Source organism: Heloderma suspectum, chromosome 6 (assembly GCF_057233095.1).
Source record: "Heloderma suspectum isolate Gila_16-S chromosome 6, 16-S_ref, whole genome shotgun sequence".
Classification (NCBI taxonomy): domain Eukaryota; kingdom Metazoa; phylum Chordata; class Lepidosauria; order Squamata; family Helodermatidae; genus Heloderma; species Heloderma suspectum.
Genome location: NC_139463.1, coordinates 92,585,667 through 92,613,480, shown reverse-complemented (window position 1 = coordinate 92,613,480; position 27,814 = coordinate 92,585,667). Strand labels below are relative to the sequence as shown.

General features: G+C 47.2%; 1 protein-coding gene across 1 annotated transcript; it reads right to left on the bottom strand.

The window, feature by feature from the left end:
- Positions 1–19,207, bottom strand: LOC146341838 (uncharacterized). Its single transcript, XM_084807057.1, has 5 exons — positions 19,040–19,207; positions 8,817–8,905; positions 5,038–5,181; positions 2,917–2,973; positions 1–816 (listed from the first exon to the last, which is right to left on the bottom strand). The coding sequence occupies exons 1-5, from the start codon at positions 19,205–19,207 to the stop codon at positions 795–797; spliced, it is 480 nt and encodes a 159-aa protein (XP_084663183.1). The 3' UTR covers positions 1–794.
- Positions 19,208–27,814: the final 8,607 nt, after the last annotated feature.

The window sequence follows — 27,814 nt, the reverse complement described above, 5'->3', positions numbered from 1 at the left end:
ACAGGGGCAGCAAATAAACTGATATTCTTCAGCCATGCTACAGAAAACACCTCACTTTCATTCCAGAATGCAAAGTAACCATACTGTAAAGAAGGACAATCTTATCCTCTCAACAAAGTTCTCATTTCCTCTCTGGCTCCAGAACACATGTTTTCATTGCTGTTCTTCCAGTAACTTGGGAATTAATCATTTTGTTCAGGCAGATCCAACATGCTTTCCAACAATAGCACAGAGAACATATAACTTTGATTGGAGTCCACTGTAATTATCAAAATGCCAGTAATTAATTCTGCTGAGTCCTCTGTAATTATCAAAATGTCTGCTAAATATCCTACAGAGTTCCAGCGGCCCATAAAAATAAATGTATGAAAAGAACACAGATTGTGAGAGATTATATAAAAGTATCCTAGCAACATTCGGAACAAATGTCAGGAAGGGGATATGGACAAGACTCTGTCAAACTGATTTCTGATACTTTGCTTTTTATTCGACTGACTTCAGGACTTTAAGCAATTCAGATAACAACTCAAATTATGCATCTTTAATTGTGGTGACTGTAAGGATACCGTTCAGCAGGTGCAAATAGGGGCTCTGTAATCAGAGGTAAGATTTGCTATCAAATGATGATATTAGCTGTGTTGCTGATGCTGCTGATGCTCCTACCACACATAATGTGCAAGACTCGTATTGTTAACTGTGGTATGTGGGATCCTCATCCTATTCATCATTCGTATGTTCAGCCCGGAGAGCTCATCTTCAGTGGGATTGTTTCTCAGACCTTCTTCATGCGTGGCTCAAAAGCCTTCAACAAACGACCTCCAGGGATAATATCAAAAGACTTCATGTTAGTAATTACTATATATACCCCTATTCATATTCTTAGAGTGCATCACTGCCTGCTTATAGTTTCTACCATGGTACTCATCTTGAAAGGAATGAACTCCAGCAATGCATGGAAATTTAGCCTGATTTTAGTTCTACACCTTCATTCTTCTAATATGCTTCTCAAGGGGTGAGATACAACCAAAGACTTTGTGATGACCCAAACCTAGCAATGTGTTTATCATGGGTAGAAGAGGAGGTGGAAGGTGAAGGGGGACCTTGTGCTGGGCCCAACTGGAGAAACAGCCACTACAAACACAATTTGTAAAGTGTGCTGCCTGCAGGCACCATTAATAGATGCAATGGAAACTTCATGAGATAAGGCCTTTTGTCCCATATGAACTGTCATGTGAAATGCATTAAGGCTTTGAAATAGGGATGGAGAAGAAATGTGTTCTGCTCACATTGTAATGTCAGCTTTCCTAACTGTGTATTTCAATCCAATGTATGAACTCAGGTAACTCACGTAACTTTCAAGATTTGTACTTCTATGAATTTTGCAGTGGAGTTTTCAAATATAAAGTGCATTTGAAAATTGCTCACAAAGATGCAAAAATAATACTAAAATGCACTGTAGTAGGTATATTCCTTGCAAAATTGGGTATATTAGGCAAAATGGTGTTAAAATGCAAATAGTGGGGGAAATGGAAATTAAATATACACAAATTTTCATGCAAACATTAAAAAGAATTTCAACATTTGGATGAATCCAAACCTTATTAAAAAGAGAGAGAGAGAGAGAGAGAGAGAGAGAGAGAAAGAAAAGAAAGTGAGGTAAACTGAAACTGACACATCTGTCAGTCCTTAATGTTGTCAAGGTTCCCCTTATGTCCTGGACCCCCTGAGCAACCCCTTAAGGATCTCTTGCCTCCTCAAGAGTCTCACTTTCCTTCTTGTAAACTTCCCCTTTTTAGTAACGTGGGGTTTAGGCTGTAGAACTGGGGTGACTGACATTCTAGACACAGGATTTAAGCACAGCAGTTTACTAGTAAACTTAAGCAAACAAATTACAACTAAAGGTATATACACAATAGAGGTGAGTGATACAAAAGGCATTAAAAGAAAATGAAAGTGGCAAAATACACATTCCTTTACCCTAGCTGTCCTTAGATTTTTCTAGGCTGCTTCTTCCTGCTCCCTTTTCACACTCTGCTCTCACTTCAGGCTCTGGCTGTCTCTGCTCTTAGTGGCTCTCCTGCTCTCATTATATACCCTCCTCCTCAAAACCAAAAGTACTGCTTGAAAGCTGAAGGAATGAAAGTTAAGTTGAGAAATTAAACTGACACTTAACTGGAGAAATGTAACTACTCCTCTCAGGGTTACCCCTCCCGAAAGAAAACTCCAGGCCTCTAAGCCTGACCTCCCCCAGCCCCCTTTGCCTCTGTAGGCCTGAAACCTTCACACTTGTAAACATGATTTGACTTCTTCCATGATACTGTTTTGTCCATTCTTTTTAATTTACTGATGTTTTGTCTTTGAATTTGTAGAATTCACCTCCACCATCTGCCTCCCATACTGTGCCTCTTATGATGTTGACCCCATCATTTCATCTTATGCCTTTGTTTATATTAGGGGCTTTGAACCCCTTTCAGGCTGAGACCCAAGTTCCGTTTCAGAGAAGCTCTTGGGGCTGCATAGCCACTGGTTGGTGGGGCCAAATGTAGGGGTTGTGGCCATCTTGGGAACCCCCTAGGTCTTGATTGGGAGACCCCAGGAGGTTGGATTTGGCCCCCAGGCCTGAGGTTCCCAACCCCTGGTCTTCACTAAGCATGGCTAAGTCTGGAGCAAGCCCCAAACAAATACTGATTATAATAATAAGCACAATTTAAACACACACACACAGACACACACACACTGTCAACCATGATGTACCTTTCCATAGAATTTTATCAAATGTCCATTTTCCCCTTTAAAGAAGCATTTTCCTTCATTTTTGAAGATGGATAAATTGATTTGTCTTTTTTCACAGAAAATGATTCATATTCTGCACCCCCCACCCCTCTGCCTGCTTGAAAATGATTCCATATTACTTACTCTATTTCATTATCTTGCTCAATCCTGTGGCTTTTAGAACACCTGCATAAGAAGCCTCTAATGAAGAAATATGGGAGTTACAGAGGGTTGTAACTAGGACATAAAAACAACGTGTATTTTAAAGACATTGGGAAGGATCCAGAGCACAGTGGTTGCACTTTGGTCCGTTGGAATATAATCAGCCTGAGGGTAGGAATGGACTGAGGTTAATCATGAATAATTTTTCATACTGATCTCAGTAAGACTTAAGTGCAACCTTGCTCTGGCTGTAGATAATAATAACAACAACAACAGCAGCAGCAGCAACAACAACAACAATATACAATCAGATATACAAAGCAGTCATGGCACATGGCTTACTAAGTGCAGAATGTGCTTGTAATGCAAATTGCTCATCTTGTTGCAGTACAATGCCTGAGAACTATCAGCACATTATGGCCTTAGCATTTGCTGTAAAAGAGATCAATGAAAATACCCAATTTTTAGCAAATGTCACCCTGGGATTCCAGATATATGACAGCTATTTGAATGCAAGGTGGACTTATCGTGCCACAATGCAACTCATTATTTGGTCTCTGTAGTCTATGTCAATGTTTACGTAGACTACGGCGAAAATAAGGGCAACGCAAATAGCGTTGCCCTTATTTTCGCCATAGTCTACGTAAACATTTACGTAGACTACAGCAACTAAATAAGGAACGCGAATGGCGGCTCCCTATGGGGGCCGCCATTCGCGTACGCGTTTTTTTTTTTTAAGTCACCCGTGATAGGCTACGTGACGATTCACGTAGCCTATCACGGCTGACTTTCCAGATCTAGCCGTGATAGGCTACGTGAATCGTCACGTAGCCTATCAGGGGACGTTGTTTTTTTTTTTTTTTTTACTTTCGTGTTCGCGGCTGGGCGAGGCGGGAAGCCTCCTCCCCGGCCTGAATTTCGGCCGGGCGAGGCGGGAAGCCTCCCCCCCCGGCCTGAATTTCGGCCGGGCGAGGCGGGAAGCCTCCCCCCCCCGGCCTGAACTTCGCGGGGGGAGCAGCAAAGCGCTCCCCCCCACCGCGAACAAGCTGCGAGAAAAGGTAAGTGACTTTCGTCCACCCCTATTACATTCCAATTCCAAAGAAAGGCAATGCCAAGGAGACAATTGTGCTCATTTCACATGCCAGCAAGGTGATGCTCAAAATCCTACAAGTTAGGCTTCAGCAGTATGTGAACCGAGAACTACCAGAAGTACAAGCTGGGTTTCGAAGAGGCAGAGAACTAGAGATCAAATCGCCAACATTTGCTGGATCATGGAGAAAGCAAGAGAATTCCAGAAAAACATCTATTTCTGCTTCATTGACTATGCTAAAGCCTTTGATTGTGTGGATCACAACAAACTGTGGCAAATTCTTTAAGAGATGGGAGTACCAGACCACCTTACCTGTCTCCTGAGAAACCTGTACGAGGGACAAGAAGCAACAGTAAGAACCAGACATGGAACAACTGATTGGTTCAAAATTGGGAAAGGAGTACGACAAGGCTGCATACTGTCACCCTGCTTATTTAACTTATATGCAGAGTACATCATGAGAAACACTCGGTTGGATGAATCACAGGTCGGAATTAAGATTGCCGGGAAAATTATCAACAATCTCAGGTACGCAAATGATACCTTCCAAATGGCAGAAAGCAAAGAGGACATAAAGTGCCTCTTGTTGAGGGTGAAAGAGGAGAGTGCAAAAGCTGGTTTGAAACTCAACATTAAAAAAACTAAGATCATGGCATCTGGCCCCATCACTTCCTGACATATAGAAAGGGAAGCAATGGAAGCAGTGACAGATTTTATTATATTGGGCTCCAAGATCACTGCAGACGGTGACTGTAGGCATGAAATTAAAAATGGCTTGCTCCTTGGGAGGAAAGCTATGGCAAACCTAGACCACATAGTAAGAAACAGAGACATCACCTTGCTGACAAAGGTCCATATCATCAAAGCTATGGTTTTCCCAGTAGTAACGTAAGGCTGTGAGAGCTGCACTATAAGGAAGGCTGAGTGCCCAGGAATTTATGCTGTGGTGCTGGAGAAGACTCTTATGACTCCCCTGAACTGCAAGCAGGTAGGGATGTATGAAAGTCACTTACCTTTTCAACGGGGTGATTCTTGGTGGGGGGGAGGTGTGGAGCACCCCCCCCCCAAATCCCAATCCAGTTGGCTCCGCTTTGCGGAGATTCCGCAGAGCCGCTGGCCGAGGACAACCGTACCCTGACATCCGGCCGCTGGGCAGCCTAATGGAAAAAAACAAAGCAGCGGACGCAAATGGCGGCAGCTACGGCAGCCGCCATTTGTGTTCCCTTTTTTTCGCTGTTTTATCCTATGGAAATATTTATGAAGCTATTACGGCAAAAAAAAGGGGGACGCAAATAGTGCACTCTATGCTATTTGCATTCCCCTTTTTTTCACCGTAATAGCTTATGTAAATATTTATATAGGCTAGAACAGAGAAAAAAAGGGAACACAAATGGCGGCCTCCGTAGCTGCCGCCATTTGCGTATGGTGTTTTTTTTTAGCTTGCCGCGATAGGCTACGTAAGAATTTACGTAGCCTATCACGGCAAAGGCAGCTACACAAATGGCATGGTGGCAGCCATTTGCGTGGCTGACTTTGCCGTGATAGGCTACATAAATACTTACATAGCCTATCACAGCAGCCTGGCTGGAGCAAATGGCAGCCGCTATGTTGGCCGCCATTTGAGTCTGCAGCAGCCGGCCGAGAGACCAGCTACCCCTGCCGCCACCGGAGCCGCCACCGGAGCCGCCTCCGCTGTCAGAACATACACCCCAGGGAAGCTTTGTCCCAGGGGGGGATTCCATTGGGGGACGGGGGTGGGAGGCCATTCTGCCATGGGTTTTGGGGGGCCGAATGCCAGTGCATTCGGCCTCACTGAAATCCGGGGTGGAATTCTCCACCATCCCTACAAGTAGGTAAAATCAGTCAATCCTAAAGGAAATCAACCCTGACTGCTCATTGGAAGGACAGATACTGAAGTTGAAGCTCAAATATTTTGGCCACCTAATGCGAAGAGAAAAGTCACTGGAAAAGACCCTGATGCTGGGAAAGATTGAAGGCAAAAGGAGAAGGGGATGGCAGAGGATGAGATGGCTAGATAGCATCACCGATGCAATGAATACGAACCTGAGCACGGGAGAGAGTGGAGGACCGGGATACCTGGAGCGCTATGGTCCATGGGGTCATGAAGAGTCGGATATGACTTAACGACTGAACAACAAAGAAGGTTACTGGCAGAAAGAGCCTTCAGTCAAAATATGGTGGTAGATTTGGTTTGTCAGCTCAACCCTTTTTGCATTTAGCTTCACCCACCACTGGAATGTGGCTCATGAGAGCTTCTCTGAAATGGAACTTGCCCCTCATTGTGAAAGAGTCTCTACATCCCTGCCCTAGAGACTATGGCAAGTCTCTTATATCTTCTTATAAGAAGCTCACCAGGCCTGTGGACCTGTCAGGTGAATAGCCCATTCAGTACGGAGCAGGGAAGTTGGTAGGGATGGATGAAAGTCCCTTACCTGGTCCTGCAGCTTTTTTCGGGGTGGGGGGGAGGCGCTCCGTTTCTCCCCAAAAAAATTCTTAGTGGGTGGGGAGACGCCCCGCCCCTCCCCACCAAAATTCTGGCCGGGGGGGAGCGCCCTGTCTCCCCAGCCGTGAAAGAAAAAAGTAAAGTGTAAAAAAAAAAAAAGTAATAGGCTACGTAAACATTTACGTAACCTATTATGGCTAGATTTTCAAAGTCAGCCGTGAGAGGCTACGTAAATCTTTACGTAGCCTATCACGGCTGACTTTGAAAAAAAAAAAGCACTTACGCAAATGGCAGTGCCCATGGGCGCCGCCATTTGCGTTCCTTATTTGGGCACGGGTAGTCTACGTAAACATTTACGTAGACTACGGCGAAAATAAGGGCAACGCAAATAGTGTTGCCCTCATTTCCACCGTAGTCTACGTAAATGTTTATGTAGACTACCCGTACCCAAATAAGGAACGCAAATGGCGGCGCCCATGGGCGCCGCCATTTGCGTATGCACTTTCCCCCCCCCCAAAGTCAGCCATGATAGGCTACGTGAAGATTTACGTAGCCTATCACGGCTGACTTTGAAAATCTAGCCGTGATAGGCTACGTAAATCTTTACGTAGCCTATTATGTTTTTTTTTTCTTTTTTACACTTTACTTGGAAATGGCGGCGGCGGCCAGTCAGAAGACCGGCCGTCACCGCCGGGACCCGCCTCCATGAGGGACATTCGGCCATGGTAAGTCCCATCCTGGGGGGGTGGGGGGGGTGTCGGAAAATTTCCCCACCAATTTCGGTGGGCCGAATGCGTTGGCATTCGGCCTCCCAGAGATTCGTGGAGAAATTCTCTGACATCCCTAGAAGTTGGTACTTAGAATGAGATCTCTCTTTTCAAAAAGATGTTAAGACTAGAAATCTTAGAACAAGGAATGGTTAAGAAATTCTATTCATTTTTAAGCTATTAAGATCTATGAATCTGTAGCAAAGCTCTGCTTTGCAACAAAAATGTTTATCTACACAAGTTATATTTTGATGTGACGTTACAGGTCTATTTCTAATAAAAATGAAAAACAGATAGAAAAGATTTTCCTTTACTAATCCTTGTTAGTACAAAACCAGGATTGTAACCCACTAAACAATATTTGGTATCCACTTTGTTTAGAAGTATTTTAATCTGGTATAAGGAGTAATCAGGCAGCTAAATACTCCCAAAGTACTGAAATATAGAGAGATAGCTCAAAGTCCAAACCGTAACACTGTCTTTGTTTCCCCACCCTCCAATTGTCTTTAGCTCTTGTATGCATTTGCTCCACTCAGAATGGATAATGCCCAAGTCCTCTCCTTCTATCAGATGGTCCCAAGTCATGACAGTGAGTACAGGATGATTCTGCAGTTACTTCTCCATTTCAGCTGGTCATGGATTGGCTTCATTGCTATGGATGGTGTGAATTTAGAATGGTTTGTGCAAATCATGCTTCCAGAATTTTCCAAAGCTGGCATCTGTTTTGACTTCATGGAATCATTTGCTAGTTTTGGCTACCTGGCTGAAAAGGGAGCCTCTCTGAAATGGGAGGTAGAACTTTACGATAAAATCATGAACAGCAAAGCCACTGTATTGGTCTTCTATGGAGATGTCCGTTCCATGATCATTTGCAGATGGGTGCTAAATCTACCACAAAGGGTGGATGCCATGCAAAAGCCAAAAGGTAAAGTGTGGATTCTGACATCTCACACTGAGATCAAATCATATGGCAAACAACGTAGAGACTGGGGCGTGCAGTTCTTCCATGGTGCTATATCTGTTGATGTCCTCGCCAATGAACTGCAAGGATTCCAGGAATTTATTCAGAATAGAAACCCAGACAGCAATAAAGAAGATGGTTTCATCAGGGATTTCTGGGAGCATGCATTTGACTGCACATTCCCAGATTCTTTTCGGGGCGAAGTAGATGGCAAGAGTTGCACTGGAGAAGAGAGTATTGGGAGCCTTCCTAGCAATGTTCTTCCTGTGACTATAACCGGCCACAGCTACAGCATCTACAATGCCGTTCATGCCATGGCTCAGGCTCTACATGCCTTGTATTCATCCAAACAAAAACACAGATCAGTGAACCAGGGAGAGAAGAAGAAAATGCAGCCATGGCAGGTAATGCCTCAAAGCTCTTATCTGAGTCTCAGTTCATATATCACGTGCAGCAAAATGAGAACCAGTGCTGGGCTGAAAATGCCCACCCACCCCTTTCGCAGAACATTTATCCCCCATGAAAAATGGTGAGGATTTTTTTGCTTCTGTGGCCAGGCGTGTGTGTGTGAATCAAAAAGAAATTGGGGGCTTGACTTACCTTCTTTTACATGTAGCCTTGTTGCTATGGCTATCAGACCTAGGAAACACATCAGGATCAGGAATCCCACTGAATGTGGCAATGAAGCCCTGTTTAAGTGAAAATTAGAGGAAGAAAACACTGCCTGGTCAACTTGTGCAAGGTAAGGTATATACAATAGGATTCAAACCCAGTCTTTTAAGAGCAAAGCTTCCCAAGCTCTTGGTCTGAATTAGGGATGGCAGAGAATTCCGCCACGGATCTCGGTGAGGCCAAATGCCAGTGCATTCAGCCCCCCGAAATCTGTGGAGGAACAGCCTGCCACCCCCCCACCCCCCGGGGATCCTCCCCGGGATGAGACTTACCTGGGGCGGATCTTCCAGGTGGCGGTGGCTCTGGTGGCGGCTTCAGTGGCGACGGCTGCAGCGGCTGGTCTTCCGACCGGCTGCCGCCATTTGCATTTTTTTTTTTTACAGAGATGTGATGGGCTACATAAGTTTTTACATAGCCTAAAACGTCTGGGTAAAAAAAAAAATGGCGTACACAAATGGCGGTGGCTATGGCCGCCGCCATTTGCGTTCCTTATTTTTTTTTTGCCGTCTTAGTCTCCCCCCACATCCAGGATTCCGGGGGGAGGGATGGAACGCCTCCCCCCCATCAACATAATCCATGAAAGGTAAGTGACTTTCATACATCCCTAGTCTGAATAGATGAATCTCTTAGTTTCAGTTTCTCTTGCATTTGAGAGACAGACAGACAGACAGACAGACAGACAGACAGATTGATGATAGACAAAGATATAGTTCTTTTTATTCCAAGCTGGCCACAAATCTGTACTGCTGATTCTGCAACATAAGATTTAAACATCATCATCCATCAACCATTTGCTCACTAGATCTAGACCTGAATACTGTGGGAAAAAAATAACAGCATATACAACAGGTACACAGTCATCCATGTCATCCATGTCATGCCAAAGTAATGGTGCCACCAGAATATTCAGCACTGGATTTTCTGATGATTTGTAAATTAACAGCATAGAGGTGAAAAGCCCATCATAGCTTCAGTATTAACCAAGGGAGGGAGCTGGCAGGAACAAAATCACCCCAGGAAGCTGCTCTTTGCCACAAAACAAGTAGCAGCTTTGGTGGAGATGCATTTTAATAAGAAGCTGGTGCTGAAAACAAACATAACATTAGCTACCCCAGTCTCAGATTCAGTCCTCTACTACAGGTACTTTGACTTGTCTTTATTTCTTTTTTTAAAGTTGGAATTCTGGTTATGGATATCTGAAGCACATATAGCTGTCCCCTCAGAAAACGAAAATGATGTGAGAGTGTCCAGGCAAGGAATAACATCATGCAGTAATGAAATAAAATCTATAGTGCATGGACAACCTCGGATACAGAGTGACCATCATCCAGAATTGATGTGTCCAAGATAAAACGATCATTGGCAGATGTGTATATCAGTCAGAAAAAAAATACCCCTGTTTTCCCGTTGTGACTTTTCGTTAAACACTTCTATTTTCATGTTCAATCTAGCTTCACTACTTTCTGAAACAAGTCTCATTTAACAACAGTGCTGGGGACAAGATTTTCTTTAATGACAATGGAGAATTAGTAGGAGGATTTGATGTTATAAACTGGGTCACATTCCCCAACAAATCATTTGTTAAAGTGAAAATTGGAAGGATGGATCCCCAGGCTCCAAAACACCATGTTTTCACAGTTGATGATGATGCCATTGTCTGGCACGGTTCATTTAAACAGGTAGGACTTGAACTGAGATATTTTGGAAAGTGCACTGAATTTCAATAAGGGGTGATCTCTGGAGGGGTGTTGACCTGATGCATTGTGAAACACCGTGGCCTGGTTTGCATGATCACAGGGTGGTTAACAAGCCACCATGGCTTGATAACCACTCTGCATGTGCTGGCTGCATGCTGGCCAGATTTGGATAATTACCCTCTCTGCTGCAGCTTCTCATTTCATGCGGACCCAGTGAGGGTGGCTTGTCGGGATGGGTAACAAACCACCCCGGACCAATGGGCTGTAGCGTGGTTGTGGGGTGGTTTGTTAGACACTGCAACAAGCCAACCATATGCAGAACACAAGAAGCAACATTCCCATGACACAAGAAGCTGTGTCAGTGAGGGGAGTTATGCAAATCTGGCTGGCACACAGCCGGAACATATTGGGTGGTTAACAAGCCATGTTGACTTGTTAATCGCCCTGAAATTATGCAAACCAGGCCTATGTATGAGGTATGCATATCTGGGGCAATTTCAGCCCCTTTCCCCTGTTTTGGGACATATGCACATTTAGAGGTTTGATTACAGTCTGATGTCTGATCTAGCAGTGCATATGTGACATAGCTGCGTACACTTATCCCTTTGTGTTTCCCCCCTCAGCCAGTGTAGGAAGTGAAGAGACCAAGTGTTCTGTTTTCAGTATGGGGTTTGTTTCATCTGCTCTAAAACTAAGCAACTGGCTAACACACATTCTATATGCTACACACACACACACACACACACACACAGAGAGAGAGAGAGAGAGAGAGAGAGAGAGAATGACCACCAATGACTAGCAAGCTTTAAAGCTTTAAGATGAAAATGTCAGCAAAACAGCTGGCGATAGTAGAGCTACTCTAGGAAGAGAGTTCACAAACTGGCACCTGCATAATGAATATTCATGGCATTCAAATAGTTAACCATTCATTGCATGAGATGGTTGGGGAAGCCTCAAGACAAGTGACACCTTTGCTTCACCCACTTATGACACTGCCCAAAGAAAAAGAGTAATGTCATACACAACATATTATCTCATGAACCTTCCACATTCCAAGCCCACTTTTTTCCAGAAAGTGAACCTTCTTCTCTATCCATTGATGGAATAGGCACGACCTCTTTCTGTGTGTAATGACAACTGCCATCCGGGTTATAGAAAGAAAAAGAAAGAGGGGGAGCAATTCTGCTGCTATGATTGCATTCCATGTCCAGAAGGGAAGGTAGCAGACCAAAATGGTAAGCCTTGTAGTATTCAGATGTATCAATCATATTAATTGCACTCAGAGGAAATGCAAGATTGGTGCATGCATGAGTTCAGCTGGACAGATGCTTCTTTAATATTGGAGATTCCCTTCGTAATCTCATAGAGGTGTCTCTGTGTGGCTGTTTTTGTTAGGAATTGAGTAATAACTGGCAGAGCCCTGTTCCATGAGTGGAAGGAAAAGCAGGAAAAAAATGTGTGCCTGCTCATTTTTGCTCTTCCCTTCCTGTGTGACCCTTTTCCGTGGCCACAAGCTGAAAGGTTTTTAACTCTCTTGCTGCTTCCACAGAACTATCCTCAATGTCTATAAGTCTCAGGTATCTACTTTAGTTAGCATGGGCAGTAGGGATGGCAGAGATATCTACCACGGACTCCCCAGAGTCTGAGACGGAACAGACTGCTCCCCTACGCCACCCTGCGAAGACCTGGTAGCGGCCAGTCCGGGTCCATCATCTTCATTCCACAGCCATCTGCTGCCGGGCTACGGACCCAAATGTCATCCGGTGTAGCGGACGCTATTTGCATCCCTGCCATTGGCCATGATAGGCTACATAAATATTTACGTAGCCTATCATGGCCAAGGGCAGGGAAGCAAATGGCACCCGCTACGCTGGACTCCATTTGGCAGCAGCAGCTGGGGCAGATTCTGGGGAGAGGGATGGATCTCCCCCCCCCCACGGAGCCCTTCAGTGGACGGGTAATTAGGTTTCTTACACTCCTAATGGGCATGCTATTAGATATGGGGTGGATATTAGATATGGGGTGGATAAAGGGTGGATTTGCTTCCCTCCCCCCGGAATCCTGGACGGGGGGCGAGGCGCTCCGTTCCTCCCCCCCCCAGAATCCTGGCTGGCTGGCTCTGCTCCATGGGGATTCTGCGGAGCCGCCGGCTGGCTCCGCCAGCAGCCGGACATCCGGCCGCTGGCTAGCAGGGACGCAAATGGCAGCAGCTGTAGCCGCCGCCGTTTGCGTCCCTACAGTCAGCCGTGATAGGCTATGTAAATGTTTATGTAGCCTATCACGGCTGACTTAAAAAAAAAAAAAGCACGTACGCAAGTGGCGGTGTCCACGGCCACCGCCATTTGCGTTCCTTATTTTGGCACGTTTTAGTCTACATCAAGATTTACGTAGACTAAGACGTGCCAAAATAAGGAACGCAAATGGTGACGGCCATGGCCACTGCCATTTGCGTAAGCGCGTTGTTGTTTTTTTAAAAAAAAAGTCAGGCGTGATAGGCTACGTAAACATTTACGTAGCCTATCACATTTTTTTAAAAAAAACTAGCCGTGATAGGCTACATAAATATTTACATAGCCTATCACGTTTTCTTTTTTTAAAACTGGAAATGGCAGCGGCGGTAACCGGTCGGAAAACCGGCCGCTACAGCCGCCGCCACCGCACTGCCGCCACCGCCACTGCAGCCGCCACAGCCAGGAAGATCTGCCCAAGGTAAGTCTTGTCCCGGGGGGGCCGGGGGGGGCAGGCCGTTCCGCCACCGATTTCAGGGGGCCGAATGCGCTGGCATTCGTCCTCCCCGAGATCTGTGGCGGAATTTTCATATATCCCTACCTTCTAGGGATGTACAAAAGGCTTACCTGGCTCTGCACAAAGGCATCCATGGTGGAGGGGGTGGCGTCTGTCCCTCCCCCAGAATCCTCCCCAGCTACGCATGGCTGCCATTTGTGTGGCTGCCTTTACCGTGATAGGCTACGTAAATACTAGGGATGTACGAATCACTTACCTGTTCCAGTCGGGACATCCGCTGGGGGGGGGAGGCATTCCGTCCCTCCCCCTGGAATCCTTGACAGCCGGCTCTGCTCCATGGGGATTCTGCAGAGCTGCTGGCCAGGTCCACCAGCAGCCGGACATCTGGCCGCTGGCTAGCAGGAACGCAAATGGCGGCTGCCATAGCTGCTGCTGTTTGCGTCCCTGTATTCAGCCGTGATAGGCTACGTAAAGACTTACGTAGCCAATCACGGCTGGATTTTAAAAAAACCCGCGTACGCAAATGGCGGTGGCTACGGCCGCCACCATTTGCGTTCCTTATTTTTGGCTGTCTTAGTCTACATAAATATTTACGTAGACTAAGATGGAGAAAATAAGGGGGAATGCAAATAGCGTAGAAGGTGCTATTTGTGTTCCCCTTTATTTTCACTGTCTTAGTCTACGTAAATATTTACGTAGACTAAGATGGCCAAAAATAAGGAATGCAAATGGCGGTGGCCATAGCTGCCTCCATTTGCGTACGCGGTGTTTTTTTTTACCCAGATGTGATAGGCTACGTAAGTCTTTACCTAGCCTATCACATCTATGTAAAAAATAACAATGACAAGACTGCAAATGGTGGCGGCGGCAGCTGGTTGGAAGACCAGCTGCCGCCACCGAAGCTGCCACCCTAGCCGCCGCTGGAGCTGCCGAAGCTGCCGCTGGAGCCGCCGCCGTCTGGAACTTCCACCCCAGGTAAGTCTCATCCTGGGGGGGAATCCACGAGGGGGGTGGCAGGCTGTTCCGCCTTGGATTTTGGGGGGCCGAATACGCTGGCATTCGGCCTCACCAAGATCCGTGGCGGAATTCTCTGACATCCCTAGTAAATACTTATGTAGCCTATCGTGGCTGCCTGCAAGGACACAAATGATGGCCGCTATGACAGCTGCCATTTGTGGCAGCAGCAGGGCAGCGGCCAGCCAAGAGATCAGCTGCAGCTGCTGCCACCGCTGGAGCCACTGCTGGTGCCACTGGAGCTGCCCCAGGTAAGCTCTGTCCTGAGGGGATTCCGCGGGGTTGCGGGGGGCAGGAGGCCATTCCGCCACGGATTCCGGGGGGCCGGATTCTAGAATTTGGCCTCACTGGAGTCCGTGACAGAATTCTCTGACATCCCTATGCCCTTCCCAGAAGAGTCCATGATATTTCCAATAACAAAGTTTGAAATTTAGGGAAGGAAAATAGCAACAAGAGAAAGGTTTACAATCTGAATCGTAACATACATACTCACAAATGAGCAATGGGAATCAGATAATAAAAGGTCCAGAGATAAACACATTCAGTTAATTGAACTACACAGTCCCTATTTTATCCGGGTCCCCATTCAAGCAATATCTTATTTTTGTTGCCCCATGTCTAGGGGTGTACAAAACCCACTTACCGTTTTGCTCCGGGCGTCTGTGGGGTGGGGGGAGGCGATCTGTCCCCCCCCCCAGAATCCTGCCCATCCGGCTCCACTCGCTGGTGAATCTGTGGAGCTGCCCGGCAGGCCCATCCGCAGCTAGACTTCCATCCTCTGCTGCCGTCTGTCCGCTGCCCCGGACTGCGGCCGCAAATGGCATCCGATGTAGGGGATGCCTACTTTTGCTCCCCTGCTCTTTTCAGTGATAGGCTACGTAAATATTTACATTGCCTATCACCGAAAAGAGCAGGGATGCAAATGGTGTCCCCTACGCTGGAAGCCATTTGCGGCCACAGTCTGGGGTAGCGGACGGATGGCAGCTGAGGACAGACCTCGACTGGCGGGAAGCAGGTACGGTCTGTCCGGGGAGGATTTGGGGGGTTGTAGTCCATTCCACCATGGACTCCGGGGGGCCAGATTCTAAAGAATCCAGCCTCATTGGAGTCCGTGGCAGATTTCTCTGCCATCCCTACCCATGTCTTTCAACTCGTTCTCAATTCCTCAGATCTCTGAATCTTTCTTTGCTCTAGAACTCTAGCTGTCTTTCCATTCTTGAGAATACATGATTCTCATGCAGAAACCCCCAAGATCAATAACTGGAATTGGGGAAATGACTGAGAAAGCTGGACCAACAACAGTAAGATATTGCTTGAATAGGGGACCTGGATAAAATAGGGCCCATCTCGTTAGTTTAGCTGAGGGCACAATGCAAACAGGATGGCCATAAGCCTCCAAAATTAGAAGCTTATGGGCAACCTATGCAGAGCTGGAGAAACAGGAGGGGCCATCTTTGCCCCCATTCTCCTTTTGCTCTCCATTTTCCTCTTCTAGCTGAGGTATGTCAGAGTGGGAGGAAAGGAGGCTGGGGAAGCTTCAGGATACATTGTATCCCAACTTCCCTGTCCCCTCCTCCCCCACCCATCAGCATGTCCCCTTTACCTCCTCTGAGGTCACCTTTGTTGTCCTCTTGGCACTGGAAGTGAGGGTGAGGGCATGGGGAGCATGGATTCTAGGATCTGTGGTTGGAGCAGTGTCTCCAGCTTTGGATTTAGGAATCCAAATTATGCTATGGACCCCCAGACTCTGTCTAGGGTCAAAAGGATTGCTCCCTAAATGTGTTTATCTCTGGCCCTTTTATTATCCTATTGCTCATTTATGATATGTAATAATAATAAGCTTGCATTGTTTCAACCAATGAAAGCTCACTGGGGGCCAATCTATACTGGGTTTTTTTTGCTTCCAATGAGGTTTCACCGCCTGTCTTTCACACTATGCAGTACTAGGGGTGGCGGAGAATTCCGCCACAGATTTCAGTGAGGCCAAGTGCACTGGCATTTGGCCCCCCAAAATCCATGGTGGAACGTCCTGCCCCACCATCCCCCGCAGATTCCCCTTGGGATGAGTCTTACCTGGGGCTGATGTTCCGGACGGCGGTGGGTCCGGCAGCGGCGGCTTGTCTTTTCACCAGCCGCCGTGGCCACCATTGTCGTCCTGGTCTTTGTCATGATAGGCTACGTATGTATTTACATAGCCTGTCATGGCAAGCCAATCTCCCCCCCAAAAAAGGCATACGCAAATGATGGCGGTGGCTACGGCGGCTGCCATTTGCGTACCCTATTTTTTGCCATTCTAGCCTATGTAAATCTTTACGTAGGCTAGAACAGAGAAAAATAAAGGAATGCAAATAGCACCCACTACAATATTTGCGTTCCCCTTTTTTTTTGCCGTAATAGCCTACGTAAATATGTACGTAGGCTAGAACAGCGAAAAATAGGAAATGCAAATGGCGGCCGCCATAGTCGCCGCCATTTGCATATGCTGGATTTTTGGGGGGAAGGGGTTAGCCATGATAGGCTATGTAAATACTTATGTAGCCTATCATGGCAGCCTGGCTGGACGCAAATGGTGGCCGCTACGGGGCTGCCATTTGCGTCCGTACCAGCCCATCCGCGGCCGGAAATCCAGCTGTGGATGGCCCTGGCCGGCTGCTTTGCAAAGCTGCCTCGGAGCAGAGCCGGCTGGGCAGGATTCTGAGGGGGAGGACTGAATTGCCTCCCCTCCCATCAAGGATTCTGGGGGGAAGGACAGAGCGGGGAGGGATGGAGCACCTCCCCCCCACTGTGAATCAATCCACAAAAAGGTATGTGAGTTTTGTACATCCTTACGCAGTACCCACCTCGAATTGGAACCGGAATTTCCCACTTCCATGCTCCCGCTTTCAATACCCCGATATCCCTGTATTTCCCCTTAATGTGTTCTGATTTTCTGCCATATCTAGTCGTAGTCCCCTCCCCTCCCTGTCCATATGTGGCAGTGTTTGTATTTCCCTCCTGTCCAATCACAGCTCTTGATGGCTCCATGTTGTCTTCCAGCTACTGATTGCATAGCTTCCTCAGCGGTCAATGTTTCCTCAGCAACAAGCAAAGGTCTGGATGTGCACGCGCTTGTCTGATCTCAGCAGCTAAGCAGGGTCGGCCCTGGTCAGTAGTGGGATGGGTGACCTCCTGGGAATCAGGCTTCCTGCATTGAGCAGGGGGTTGTTCTATCCCTTCAAATGAGACTAAGTTTTACCCCCTTCTATTCGCTGGTTTAGCTGCCTTTAAAACAAAAAAATTAAGGCGTTATCTTCAAAGAGTCGTGGCTTCTCTGTGATTCCCCCCCCCCCAATTTAGGCATGATCTTTGAAGATTCAAATTTTTGAAGATTCAAAAATTTGATGATTTGAAGCTTCAAATTTTGCCCATCCCACTATTGACTGAGGCCAACCCTGCTTAGCTTGTTACTGAGGAAACATTGAGTGCTAAAGGAGCTATGCCATCAGTAGCCGGAAGACGGCATGGGGCCATCGAGAGCTGTGAGCATGGCGGGCATGGAATCAGCAGAAACAGGAAGAGTTTCTGATCCTCCAATGAGAGCCTCCATCTTTAAGAGCAGGAAAACAGCACAGTGCTCGAGTGTGAAACGAGTTCATGCATTTGATGAAGCACCACAATGGGGAAAATGGGTGAGTGTGGATAATTACGTTTTAATGTGCGAGCGTTTAACCTGACAGGACACCGAATTCATTGTGACTGTCAGGAGCGCCTAGCTGCCTCATAAAGTCCCCTCCAGTAGTCAAAACTAGGGGTGTCAGAGAATTTCTCGCCGAAACTTCGGGGGGCCGAGTGCCAACGTATTCGGCCCCCCGAAGTAGTTTCGGGGAGAAATTCTCCGCACCCCCCCCACCCCCACACCCCCCCGGGATGGGACTTACCTTTCCCGAATGTCTTTCCCGGTGGCGGGTCGCAGTGGCGGTTCGGCAGGGCTTTGACATGGGAGGGGGCGGCAGCCGGTCTTTTGACTGGCTGCCGCTGCCGCCATTCCAAGAAAAGTAAAAAAAACCCAACGCCCCCGTGATAGGCTATGTAACGATTAACGTAGCCTATCACGGCTAGATTTGCAAAGTCAGCCGTGATAGGCTACGTAAATCGTCACGTAGCCTATCACGGGTGACTTAAAAAAAAAAAGCAAAAAAAAAAAGCGTGTACGGCTAATGGCGGCCCCCATAGGGAGCTGCCATTCACGTTCCTTATTTGGTCGCTGTAGTCTACGTAAAGATTATGTAGACTACGGCGAAAATAAGGGCAACGCTATTTGCTATCATAGGCTATCATATATTAATGTAGCCTATCACGGCTGACTTTGCAGATCTAGCCGTGATAGGCTACGTAAATCGTCACGTAGCCTATCACAGGGGCGTTTTTTGTTTTTTTTTTACTTTTTATTTCGTGGCACCTCCCCCCCCGGCCTGAATTTCGGGGGGAGAAGCGTAGCGCCTCCCCCCACCGCAAAGCAAGTTGCGAGATGAGGTAAGTGACTTTCGAGCACTCCTAGTCAAAACAAGACACAGACAAAAGGGATTTTTTCCAAGGCTTTATTCCTTTACAGCTTAATGATTCTTTCAGATGCTATTTGCCAGCAACTAACCAACGAACTGCAAAGTGTATCATAGCAGAGTAACCTAACCTTAGGGATGTATGAAAGCCACTTACCGTTTCGCGGATCTGCTTCGTGGTGGTGGGGGAGGCGCTCCGTCCCTCACCCCGGAATCCTGCCCAGCTGGCTCCGCTCTGCGGGGATTCCACGGAGCCGCCGGCCGGCTCCTCCCTCAGCCGGACATCCGGCCCCTGGGCAGCAGGAATGCAAATGGCAGCAGCCATAGACGCCGCCGTTTGCGTCCCTGTACTTAACCATGATAGGCTACGTAAATATTTACGTAGCCTATCAGGGCAAAGTAAAAAAAATGCGTTCGCAAATGGTGGCGGCTATGGCGGCCACCATTTGCGTTTGCAATTTTTCACTCTTCTAGCCTACGTAAATATTTACGTAGGCTAGAATGGCTAAAAATAGTGAACGCCAATGGCGGTCTCCGTAGCCGCCACCATTTGTGTATGCTGCGCCCAGCTGCGGCTGGCCAGGAGACGAGCTGCTGGCGCCCCCACTGCCGCCCCCACCACCCGCACCCCCACTGCTGCTGCACCTTCCATCGCCCCCGCCCCCGCCCCCACCGCTGCCGCCCCTGCCGTCCCCACCACAACACCTTCTGCCACCCCCGCCCCTGCCACACCTGCCTCCCCCGCCACCGCCCCACTGCTGCCACACCTGCTGCCCCCGCCCCTTCCACTGCACCCGCCACCGCCGCACCTGCTGGCCCCACCGCCGCCCCCACCCCCGCCACCGCCCCCGCCACTGCTGCACCTGCCACTCCCGCTGCTGTTGCACCTGCCACCTCCGCTGCACCTTCTGCTCCTGCCGCCGTCCCTGCTGCCCCTACTGCCGCCCCAGCTGCCCCTGCCGCCGCCCCCGCCCCCGCCGAATCTGCCGCCCATGCTGCCACACCTTCCGCTGCCACTGCACCTTCCGTCGCCCCTGCTGCACCTTCCGCTGCCGCCGCACTGCCGCCGAAGCTGCCGCTGCATCTGCTGCATCCGCCCCAGGTAAGTGCCATCCCGGGGGGTTCCGCAGGGCGGGTGGGGGGGCAGGTGGCCGTTCCACCACGGATTCCAGGGGCCGAATGCCAGTGCATTCAGCCTCACTGGAATATGTGGCGGAATTCTCCACCTTCCCTACCTAAGCTCCATGCACACAGTTGGTCCCCATTTGGAGGAGATGGGTGGGAAAGCTCTGAAACTTATGGGCGTGGAGGGCAGGCTCTCCCCCTTACCCATGGGGCTTCAGGACGCAGCTAATGCCATAGTGCCAAGCGGGCTGAGTGCCTCCTCTCGGTGCCCTCCACCTCGCGCCTCTCTAGGCACCAGCGCCTTGCGTCTAGCAACAACTGATCTCCCGCTCTTTCACTGCCAGGGTACTATCTCGCTCAGGAATGCAAGTGGGGGGGGGTCTCCCTGCAGCTGTGCCTCTGAGAGATGAGCGGGCTCCTCTTCCATGGGTTGGAGCTCTTCCTCGGGATCAGAGCTGCTTTGGGGCTCTATGGGCTCAGCTCCAACCCTGACAGCGATGACGGGTGCAATGTAGATTGGCCCTGGGTGACTTTGGGCCAGTCACAGACTCTCAGTCCAACCTACCTCACAGGGTTGTTGTTGTGAGGATAAAATGGAGAGGAGGAGCACCATGTAAGCCACCTTGGGTTCCTTGAGGGGAAAGGGGGGATAGACGTGCAGTAAATAAGTCAATCAGTCAATCAATCAATCAAATCAAGCATACAAAAACATAGAAGGAGAAAAATCAGATAAAACATACGCTACACATTTTTAAACATTCTACAAGGTCAAAACGTTTACTCTATTATTTTGGGCTGCAAGGGCAAATTAGCCAGTGCCAGGAAAATTGTCTTCTTATGACAGCTAAACAGAACATTTTTCTCTCTGAATTGGACCAGATGAACTTTTTCTCAAAAAATGGATCGAAATCCTTGGGATGAATTTGGGAAAAGATAGGGCAATAAGAGAGATAATGAGGCAGGTCCTCCACTTTGCCACCATGACAAGGGCAAAGGCCGGAGGCATAGGGCATCTTATTAAAAAAAAACCCTCCAAAACTGCCGTTTGCATCTGCTGCATCCTTAGTCGTGTTAAAGCTGATATGAGATGGGGATTAGAAATGAGAGTCAAATAACGTTCACATTCAAAAAATCAGTCTTTGCTGTTGCAAACCAGGGTACTATGTTGGCAGTGGAAACTGCACAATGGAATTGTATGACACGGAATTGTTTCAAAACAAGTTGCTAAAGTCAATTCTTGGGCATGCTCCTGCCTCATTTTTACATTTGGATTAATTTCTCAAATTCATGATTATGGCTTCTCTATCCAATATTTTACTATCTTCAATATAACAGTGAAGCAGTTTTTAAGGGGAGGGTTTGCAGTGTCTCTACCCAATTGGATCTTTGTGCTCATTCATGTATATGCATGTTTCCATTCAGATTGTAAAGCATTTTCTGACATTTTTCTGCACTAAAGTAAATGATGTTGTTTGAAATGTGATGGTCTTAAAAACACCACCACCATAGACACCCCTCACACTACCTAAAGTAGATTAGATACCTGTGGCCCAAAGAGTTTGAAGGATGGTGCGGTGGAGGCAGCCAGAGAAATAGAGATTTCCACCTGGTGCCAGTGTAAAAGGCCCCAGGAAGGGAAAAGCAAAAGGTGTGGGGGCACAGAGTGGTGGAACACAGAGAAGGATATTACAAGTGAGGCAAGATTTATTAATTGTAATTTATAAAGTATTGTCATTTCCTCCTTAAATAAGTTCTCAAAGAGACTCAGAATACATAATTTTGGTCACTGATACGATATCTCTTCTTTTTCAGACATGGCTCACTGTTTTCAATGCAAAGACACTCATTATCCAAATGAGGACCACAATGTATGCATCCCCAAACATGTAAACTTTCTGTCCTATGAAGAACCTTTGGGGATTAGTTTAGCCACGGGTACTCTTTCATTTTCTTTTATCACAGTCTTGGTGCTAGGAACGTTTCTCAAGCACCGTGACACACCTATTGTCAAAGCCAACAACCAGAGCCTCACATACACTCTCATTTCTCTTATTTTCTGTTTTCTTTGTGCATTGCTGTTCATTGGACGACCTAAGATGGTGACGTGTCTACTCCGCCAAACTCTGTTTGGCATCATCTTCTCAGTGGCTCTTTCTTGTGTGCTTGCAAAAACCATCACGGTGGTTCTGGCTTTCATGGCTACCCAGCCAGGATCCAGGATGAGGAAGTGGGTGGGGAAAGGGCTGGCCAACCGCATTGTTCTTTCCTGCTCCCTTACTCAAACAGGCATTTCCACCATGTGGTTGGCAACCTCTCCCCCATTCCCAGATATTGACATGCATTCCATGCCTGATGAAATTACACTGGAATGTAATGAAGCAGCACCCACTATGTTTTACTGTGTCCTGGGCTACATGAGCTTCTTGGCCATTGCAAGCTTTTCTGTGGCTTTCCTTGCCAGGAAGCTACCTGACACTTTCAATGAAGCCACGTTTATCACTTTCGGCATGTTGGTCTTTTGCAGCGTTTGGCTATCCTTTGTTCCAGCCTATCTGAGCACCAAGGGAAAATACATGGTAGCTGTGGAGATGTTCTCTATCATAGCTTCCAGTGCTGGGTTGCTGAATTTCATCTTTTTCCCCAAGTGCTATATTATCGTCCTGAGGTCTGAGCTGAACAATAGGGTACAGCTAATAAGAAGAACTCCTTAGTCCTTTTAAATTCTTTCCAATTTGGTTTTTAATCATTTCCCCCTATTGAGATTGTATCAAGAGCTGCTTCAGTTGAAATATGTGTCACAAAGAACTGCAATGTAATTTGCCCCAAGACTGTGGCCAATTCACAAGAGAGGGATGTTGTCTTCTTTACAGGAGTCTTCTAATCTATGTTTAAGATCCCCTTCTACAATCCCTCCAAGGAGCTCCAAGTGACACACATGTTATAAATTGACAAAATTCTAGGGATGGACGAGAGTCCCTTACCTCGTCCCACAGCTTTTTTCGGGGTGGGGGGGAGGAGCTTCGTTTCTCCTCCTGAAAATTCTTTGTGGGTTACGAGGCGCCCCACCCTCGCCGCCGAAATTCTTGCCTGGGGGGAGGTGCCCCATCCCTCCCCTCCGAAGTTCTGGCCGGGGGGAAGCGTCCCGTCTCCCCGGCTGCGAAAGAAAAAAATAAAGTGTAAAAAAACCCAACGTGATAGGCTATGTAAAGATTTACGTAGCCTATCATGGCTAGATTTTCAAAGTCAGCCGTAATAGGCTACGTCAATCTTTATGTAGCCTATCACGGCTGACATTGGGGGAAAAAAAAAAAGCGCGTACGCAAATGGCGGCGCCCATGGGTGCCGCCATTTGCGTACGCGCTTTTTTTTTTTGCCTGTCAAACAGCGCCCCCCCTTAGAACAGACTTGTGATGTGCTCTTCTTTCTAGCACTGATGCTTTTACCACTGCCCAGGTAGCAAAATTTGCCTTGGCAGCAAGGAAAATATGTGCCAAAGCCTAAAGAGCCTAGTGGGGATGATTCTGTTGGATGTGTGAACTTATGTCTATACAAATATGTGATTGTACTGTACTGTCCTCCCCCTTTTAAACTGTATTTTGTGGTGGCCTATGGCTTTAAGCAATAAAGTTCTATCTACCAAGGCCAGTAAGTGGTGATGTTTAGGGGATGTTACCTCTTGGGACATGATACATGGAAAACCTTTGTACTGAAAACCACAATGAAGGACATCTGTGTGTGTGTGTGTGTGTGTGTGTGTGCATACATTCCATCCATTTTCTACAGTGACACACTTAGGGAGCAATCCTATGGCTGCTAGTCAGTGGCTAGATGGCCATAGGATATGTTGGTTTCCAGGAACCGACCTTCCCCCCCCTCCCGCCCTGCTGCCTCGTAGGCAGCGTGGAACGGCCCTGCACTCCGTGCTCAGAAGAGCAGCATGGAGTGGCGTAATAGGGATGTTCCCAGGGGAGGGGCGGGGAGGATGGAAATGCTAGCACGACACACCCGCTGTGTCGTGCAGCTGCCCCCACCCCCACTCCGACTTCCCGCTGCCAGCCAGCCGAAATCGGCTGTCTAGCTGCAAATGCAGGGCAGGAGAAGCACAGAGAAGACAATCCACCATGTGCTTCTCCTGCCCTGCATTGGATAGGCGGTCACCTCTGAGTCAGTGATGGCCACCTATCCCTGTAGGATTGCGCCCTTAACATCAATTTGAGCGAATTTGTCCAACCCTGTCATTAGAGATCTCAAAACAATCTCTCTGTCCCTGTGATTGAAATGATGTGGAGCTGAACCAGACATTTGCAAGTGTGCACACTATGAAGTGGCCACACCTAAACTTCTGAGTCTTCACTTCCAGAATTCGTGGCAGAGCTGACAAAGCATTAAAAGTATTTAAAGTACCCCAAAAATCCCAGTTAAGAAAGGGGGAAAAGGAGAGAGAGGTAAGGAGAGGCTGCAGATGCTCATTGCAAGCCCCCAGCTTTCCCGCAACCGTGGCCCTGGCTCTGCTCCATTGATTCCAGGCTGTGTGAACCAGAAACAAAGGGGTATCTCCCACCAACACACACGTGCACGCAGGGGCCTCACGGATACTGTCAAGCGCCTGAGGCCTTGAGCTAGGTTAACCCAGGCAGGACCACCCTGTCTCAGAACCATATTTCGTCTCTGGCTAAAGAACATCTTTAATTGCTGGCCTTCCTATGGTGCGTTGCTATTCAGCTATAGGGATGTACAAAGGTTCCTCCACGGATCTCGGGGAGGCCGAATGCCAGCGCATTCAGCCCCCCGAAATTGGTGGTGGAACGGCCCCCCGCCCCCCTGAGATGGGACTTACCTAGGGCGGATCTTACTGGTGGCGGCGGCTCCAGCGGCAGCTCCAGCGGCGGCTTCGGCAGCGGCTCCGGCGGCAGTGCGGCGGCAGCGGCCAGTCTTCCGACCGACTGCCGCCGCCGCCATTTCCAGGTTTAAAACAAACAAACAAACAAAAAAAGTGATAGGATTTATGTAGCCTATCACGGCTAAATTTTAAAAAACACCTTGATAGGCTAAGTAAATCTTTACGTAGCCTATCACGGCTGATTAAAAAACAAAAACATGCGTATGCAAATGGTGGCGTCCATGGGCGCCGCCATTTGCATTCCTTATTTTTGCACATCTTAGTCTACATAAACATTTACGTAGACTATGGTGAAAATAAGGGGAACGCAAATAGCGTAGACATTTTTATTTTTTTAATCAGCCGTGATAGGCTACGTAAACATTTACGTAGCCTATCACGGCTGACTGCAGGGACGCATTTGCGTCCCTGCTAGCCAGCGGCCGGATATCCGCAGAATCACTGCGGAGCAGAGCTGGCCGGCCAGGATTCGGGGGGGGGAGGGACAGAGCGCCTCCCCCCCGGGCCAGAATTTCGGGGGGAGGGACGGAGTGCCTCCCCCCCAGCATCAGCATAATCCGCGAACAGGGAAGTGACTTTCATACATCCCTATTGCTATTGGAGAGATAATAATTATTTTGAGACATGAAAAAACATGTACTTCAGCAATACAAGAGGGAGTACACGACTCTGACTTCTGTCTCCTGTAATTACGACAAGGAGTACAGTTAATTCTGCCGCTCATTAAATCCCCTGTGGAGTTCCAATGGCCAATGACACAACAAATAAATGAGATGGTGGGAGATCCTTAAATATTCACCAACATCATTAGGAACAAAGGCTGGGGATGAGAGATGGACAAGTCTTGGCCATACTGATTACTGGTACTTTTCTATTATACTGCAGGCTTCAAGCCTATAAGGATATCAAACAGCCACTGAAATCAGGTCATTTTAGTCCTAGAAACTATAACCATAACAGAGGTTCTGTGCTCATAAGGAAGGTTTGCGATTAGGATGGTGGTATTAGTGATACTGCAGCTGATGTTCCTCCCACACGTTGTGTGCAAAGCTCTCGGTGTTAGCTGTGGAATGTGGGATCCCCTGCCTATTCATCACAAGTATGTTCAAGCAGGAGAATTCATCTTCAGTGGCCTTCTTTATCAGAGCAGGATTTACTCTTCTCCAAATGCCTTCAACAAAAGACCTCCTAGGACTATATTTGAAAATTTTATGTAAGTTAAATGTATTCCTCTATATACCAGGAGCCATTTCAGCAGACTATCCTGAAGGAGATGATAGGTGGAAGGAGGGCCATTAAACCTGCCCTGCTGAAAGAATTGTTGTTGTTGTTGGGTTTCCCGCCCTCATCTGTCCCCATTCCTTTTCCCTTGTATGTCGTGTCTTTTTAGATTGTAAACCCATGGGCAGGGAATGTCTTGTATAATTGATTATGTGTCAGATGCTGTACACCTCTTTGGCTGAGGAGCAGAATGAAAATACTTCAGTTTAACAGTTGAACAATTTTTATTGTTTTAACTGTTTTATTGTTGTACATCACCCAGAGCGGCTGGGTGACCAGCCAGATGGGCGATTAATAAATTTAATAAATACATTTAATAAAACAACAACGACGACAACAGCAACAACAATTCAATGATCAAACAATCTAAGACCAGTCTAAGAGCAGAGTTATGCTTATCTCATGTTAGGTCAAGATACACAATGCCAGGACATTGGAAGCTACTTCTAATTCCGTAACTGATGTGCCCTGTGATCAGTAATGATGTTGCACAATGTCACAAATTGTGCTTGCTTACAATACAATAGAATTCCTCTGAAGTTCTGGCAGCACCCTAGCTTCAGAGTGAAACTGATCATGCCTGTTATAACTTCGCCAGCAGTTTCTGCCATAGGTTTCCAAGGGACAGAAAAACCTTGATAATGTTTGAAGCACTACTTAGAGTTTCACCTCCTCAACAAGCCACAATAATGCACATTGGTTGTTTTCACCACCTATTGAAAGAAATACATGATACGATGAGCCACAGCTTGGAGTAAAAAGTACACCTATATCCATTTTCAGAACATTTTAACTTGGTGTACCTGTGGCCATTTTTATCAGATTGGTTTTCAATTTGGTACAATCATAAGCTTCTTCAGGTAGATCAATGATGCCATATTTCAAATAGCTACATATTCTACATATATATATTCTACATATTCTACATATAGCTGTAGAAGTGTCATTTTTATAAGACGTTTTCAGGCTTATAATGGTGGAACTTTTTTTGTGACTCTCTTTAAGTAAAGGTGCACTCCTGTGCACCATAAATGAATGAATGAATGAATGTGTCCTTCTGTTATACATTGATCCAGCATCTCATCTGTAGCATAACAATCAGCTCAGGCCTTTCAGAAGGCTTGAGCGGCAACAATGCATGTATTCGTTTATATGGCTGAAACGCAATCTGGATTCTAATTCTGCAGCTGCATTCTTCTCAAGGGTCCCAGACCCCAGGTGCAACCACGGATCTACGCCATCCTGACCCCAACTTTCCCATGCAATTACACATCACAAACACTGGAGGATCACAGGAAGAATAGGGTGCAGAAGGTGATTAGTATCCCAGCTTTGGGGTAGAGTTTAGTTGGAATAGGAGCTGTAGAAGAGTGGATTTTAGCCAAGCTGCTAGCAACATTTAAGGAAGAAAGTTGAACTGTAATAATCTCTGTCCTATATGAAGAGCCATTTAGAATGCATAGAGGCTTTGCAGTGTTATTTGACTCCCTTTTGTACCATTGTATAGCTTACTTTTGTATTTACAGTGATTCTCTCTTCCTTCTTTTAGTACCCCATACCAGCATGTTTCTACCTTGCCATCCTTCTCATGGTGTTGTTTACCACTGCTTTTCATCCTTGCTCGTT

Coding starts and splice junctions, on each gene's coding strand:
- LOC146341838 (XM_084807057.1), bottom strand. CDS start 19,207: ATGGCTGCTGCCATTTGCATTCCTGCTGCCCAGGGGCCGGATGTCCGG. Junction 5,182..8,816: donor AAGGCTACATGTAAAAGAAG/GTAAGTCAAGCC, acceptor TTTTTCCATTAG/GCTGCCCAGCGGCCGGATGT. Junction 817..2,916: donor GAGCAAGATAATGAAATAGA/GTAAGTAATATG, acceptor TTATCCCTGGAG/GTCGTTTGTTGAAGGCTTTT.